The following is a 5,000-nucleotide window of genomic DNA, read 5'->3' as shown; positions in this document are numbered from 1 at the left end:
GATTCTTCTCCCATTCTGATACTGATTTATTACTGATCTTCTGTTTGTTCTTTTCTCTCAGAACACACATTACTATATTACATACTCTTACAGACGCATTACAGACTCATTCACTCAGACGTCTCTTTCTATCACGTCAGAACACACGTGAGCTGCTTCATGGGCACGTCTTTAATTTGAGTCTTTTTCTGTTCTGGGATTGAAGCTTAATCACGCTGCATATTTCACCTGCTACACATCCTCTCTCTCCTCCTTTCCTCCAAATCTTCATCTCTGAGGGTCGAGGTGACCAAGCGCTACTTCCTTTCTGTTTTTTAAGTCCCACATCTTCTCTGCATTGTTGCTCGTCACCTTGACAATGATGCTTGAGTCAGACCTGAGACTCGAGGCTGGTGTATGATTCATTTCAGAAAAAAGAAAAAGCCAGAGAAGATTCAATTCTCTTCTGCAAATCATAATGAATATAAACTCATATCCTAAAGCAGATTTATACATGAGCACAGCTTCATTCTTCATCTCAGCTTTCGTCTGTGTCCAGCCAAATATAGCATTGTTCAGATTTATTGCCATATTGGCAAAATAAATCTAATAACAGAATAAAAGTGAGTGGTAGAGACAAAGATCATAGAGACAACGTGTGATTTCATTTACACACAACAAAGATTCCTTAGGATTCACAATGCTGTTGTGTAAAATGATTTGTCCCTCAGGAGTGTGTTCCTCACACGGTTACAGATCCGATCACTGGCATCATCACGAAGCTGCAAATTGAGTTCCTTTGTGTTCTTTATTCTCTGTTGATGAGTAGATTTGGAGACATTACCTTTTTAAAAATTCCTTCTAAAGCTGAGTCATAACTTCCTGGCAGAGGCAGACAGGCCCTGGTTCTCAAACCTCTGCAAAACAGCATTTTATAATTGTTTGTTTTTGATAAATAATTGTTCTATTGTAATTAATTTCTGGTTAATTGCTTTGTAATCACTCTGTTATATTGCGTTTCTCTATAATATTGATGATTTCTACATAATCATAATGATGGGATTATGGGACTGGTTCAGGTAGAACATCACTGAAGGTCTAGGGGTGAAATACATGACCTGACCCTGGTAAATAGGTGGAGATGTCAATGAGGATGAAGATTATGGTGTAGATGTAAATGTAGGTGTAGATGTAAATGTAGGTGTAGGGGTAGATGTAGGCATAAATATAGATGTAGGTGTAGATATAAGTGTAGATGTAGGTGTAGAGGTAGGTGTAGATATAAGTGTGGATGTAGGTGTAGATGTAGGTGTAGATTTAGGTGTAGGTGTAGATATGTGTGGATGTAGGTGTAGATGTAGGTGTAGATTTAAGTGTAGGTGTAGATACAGTGAGGAAAATAAGTATTTGAACCCGCTGCTATTTTGCAAGTTCTCCCACTTAGAAATCATGGAGGGGTCTGAAATTGTCATCGTAGGTGCATGTCCACCGTGAGAGACATAATCTAAAAAAAAAAATCCAGAAATCACAATATATGATTTTTAAACTATTTATTTGTATGATACAGCTGCAAATAAGTATTTGAACACCTGAGAAAGTCAATGTTAATATTTGGTACAGGAGCCTTTGTTTGCAATTACAGAGGTCAAACGTTTCCTGTAGTTTTTCACCAGGTTTGCACACACTGCAGGAGGGATTTTGGCCCACTCCTCCACACAGATCTTCTCTAGATCAGTCAGGTTTCTGGCCTGTCGCTGAGAAACACGGAGTTTGAGCTCCCTTCAAAGATTCTCTATTGGGTTTAGGTCTGGAGACTGGTTAGGCCACGCCAGAACCTTGATATGCTTCTTACAGAGCCACTCCTTGGTTATCCTGGCTGTGTGCTTCGGGTCATTGTCATGTTGGAAGACCCAGCCTCGACCCATCTTCAATGCTCTAACTGAGGGAAGGAGGTTGTTCCCCAAAATCTCGCAATACATGGCCCCGGTCATCCTCTCCTTAATACAGTGCAGTCGCCCTGTCCCATGTGCAGAAAAACACCCCCAAAGCATGATGCTACCACCCCCATGCTTCACAGTAGGGATGGTGTTCTTGGGATGGTACTCAGCATTCTTCTTCCTCCAAACACGTTTAGTGGAATTATGACCCAAAAGATCTATTTTGGTCTCATCTGACCACATGACTTTCTCCCATGACTCCTCTGGATCATCTAAATGGTCATTGGCAAACTTAAGATGTGCCTGGACATGTGCTGGTTTAAGCAGGGGAACCTTCCGTGCCATGCATGATTTCAAACCATGACGTCTTAGTGTATTACCAACAGTAACCTTGGAAACGGTGGTCCCAGCTCTTTTCAGGTCATTGACCAGCTCCTCCTGTGTAGTTCTGGGCTGATTTCTCATCTTCCTTAGGATCATTGAGACCCCACGAGGTGAGATCTTGCATTGAGCCCCAGTCCGAGGGAGATTGACAGTCATGTTTAGCTTCTTCCATTTTCTAATGATTGCTCCAACAGTGGACCTTTTTTCACCAAGCTGCTTGGCAATTTCCCCGTAGCCCTTTCCAGCCTTGTGGAGGTGTACAATTTTGTCTCTAGTGTCTTTGGACAGCTCTTTGGTCTTGGCCATGTTAGTAGTTGGATTCTTACTGATTGTATGGGGTGGACAGGTGTCTTTATGCAGCTAACGACCTCAAACAGGTGCATCTAATTTAGGATAATAAATGTAGTGGAGGTGGAGATTTTAAAGGCAGACTAACAGGTCTTTGAGGGTCAGAATTCTAGCTGATAGACAGGTGTTCAAATACTTATTTGCAGCTGTATCATACAAATAAATAGTTTAAAAATCATATATTGTGATTTCTGGATTTTTTTTTTTTAGATTATGAGTGGGAAAACTTGCAAAATAGCAGGGTGTTTAAATACTAATTTTCCTCACTGTATGTGTGGATGTAGGTGTAGATGTAGGTGTAGGTGTAGGTGTAGGTGTAGATTTAGGTGTAGGTGTAGATATAAGTGTGGATGTAGGTGTGGATGTAGGTGTAGATGTAGGTGTAGATTTAGGTGTAGGTGTAGATATAGGTGTGGATGTAGGTGTAGATGTAGGTGTAGGTGTAGATGTAGGTGTAGATATAAGTGTGGATGTAGGTGTAGATGTAGGTGTAGGTGTAGATTTAGGTGTAGGTGTAGATATAAGTGTGGATGTAGGTGTGGATGTAGGTGTAGATGTAAGTGTAGATTTAGGTGTAGGTGTGGATATAAGTGTGGATGTAGGTGTAGATGTAGGTGTAGGTGTAGATTTAGGTGTAGGTGTAGATATAAGTGTGGATGTAGGTGTGGATGTAGGTGTAGATGTAGGTGTAGATTTAGGTGTAGGTGTAGATATAAGTGTGGATGTAGGTGTAGATGTAGATGGTGTAAATGTAGCTGCAGCTGGAGATGTTGCTGGTGTTTCTCCCTCACTTCCTGTGGTTTCAGTGCGCTGTGGAGCTCAGTGTGACATCAGGATGAATTACGAGGTCACAGTGACACACAGCCTTCACTGTTACTGAGGAAGCTGCAATCACACACACACACACACACACACACACACACACACACACACACACATACACTCAAACATACACACGCAGGACGTAAATACACCTTGGCTCACGACCTGCTGGAAAACTACTTCACCATCTCATTTAAAATACACACACACACACACACACACACAAACACACACACACACACACACACACACACACACACACACACACACACACACACACACACACACACACACATCAACCAATTACATTAAGTAATCTGACAGGGAATTAGTTATCAGGTAAAACTTAGACTTTAATGTATGCATGAACACATTCTGATCTGTGATTGGATTCTGAATATTAATATACTTCCTTTTAAACCAGGAAGTTACAGTAACAGCTCCCCGTGTGATAGCTGATAGCGAGGTACAGACAGACACGCCCCCAGGGAGAGGTGAGATTGTGTGTGTGGGGGGGTGGATGTGTAGGGAGAGAGATGGAGGGGGGGGAGTGCGAGGTGGGGATGATAAGGGGAGAGGGAGGGGGGGTGAAAGGTGGGGGAGAGATAGAGGGGGTAAAAGGTGGGGAGGGACGGGGGGAGTGATACGGAGGGGGTGATACGGAGGGGGAGAGGGGACCGGGTGGGTGTTTATGAACTCCACTTAAACACTGACAGTGTGTCTGAGTCCTGAACACTGACTGGAGGTTTGTTGATTAAGTCTTTTGATCGCTCCTCTTGACTTGACTTGAGTCTTTAATGTGATTCAGAAGAACGAGTCGTTTTAAAAAGTGATTCATTCATTTTCTACTGAATGCACATGAACAAAGCACAAAATCTCTGGAACAGGTGTAGTAGTACAGGAGTAGTTCATCACTCGGTTCTTCTTGTTCAAGTCGTTCGTTCTTTTGTCACGTGACGCCCATAGACGCTATGCGGCTGATTAAAGCATTAAAGGAACAAAATGACAAAAACAGAAACATTCATTTTGATGAACGAAATTCAAAGAACCGAGTCCCTGAAATGCTCCGGCATTCCCGTCACTGGTTAGAAATCTGTTCCGTAACTGGGGTCTGAAAGAGAAAATTCTGCCCCCTGCTGTAGTCTTCATTATATAATGTAATCGGCACATGTTCACCAGCAGGTGGCGGTAATGCGTCACTTTGTTCTTACAGACACGCCAAACACTAAGAGAAGAAGAAACTGTCGTTTATATCCGCTTCCGGTGTGTATTGTGGGGGAAAAAAGAGTTTTGATGAGGATCTGGTGAGTAACAGCTTCTGATTTACATTCAGATCAGATCGCACAGCTTCTCATACCTTCTCAAACCTTCTCACAGCTTCTCATACCTTCTCACAGCTTCTCATACCTTCTCACAGCTTATCCTCTCAGGAGGATGAGGGTGGAGGTGGAACAGGAGGGTGAGGGTGGAGGAGGTTTTGTGGTTCATTCACTAAACAAAACACAACTTCAAATATTTCTTTACACACAC

The 5,000-nt window shown here is 42.4% G+C and overlaps 1 protein-coding gene across 1 annotated transcript in view; it reads left to right on the top strand.

Annotated features, from left to right (window-relative positions):
- Positions 1-4,638: 4,638 nt before the first annotated feature.
- The window catches only part of gemin7 (gem (nuclear organelle) associated protein 7), a 1,825-nt gene continuing 1,463 nt past the window's right edge, over positions 4,639-5,000 (top strand). Inside the window, exon 1 of the mRNA XM_083553193.1 lies at positions 4,639-4,774. Within this exon, the coding sequence (XP_083409319.1) occupies positions 4,662-4,774 (113 nt within the window). The 5' untranslated portion in view covers positions 4,639-4,661. The remainder of the gene's footprint in view (positions 4,775-5,000) is intronic.

The sequence above is a fragment of the Silurus aristotelis genome (genome assembly GCF_946808225.1).
Source record: "Silurus aristotelis genome assembly, chromosome: 10".
NCBI classification, from domain to species: Eukaryota; Metazoa; Chordata; class Actinopteri; order Siluriformes; family Siluridae; genus Silurus; species Silurus aristotelis.
This window is presented reverse-complemented; position numbering and strand designations above follow the sequence as displayed.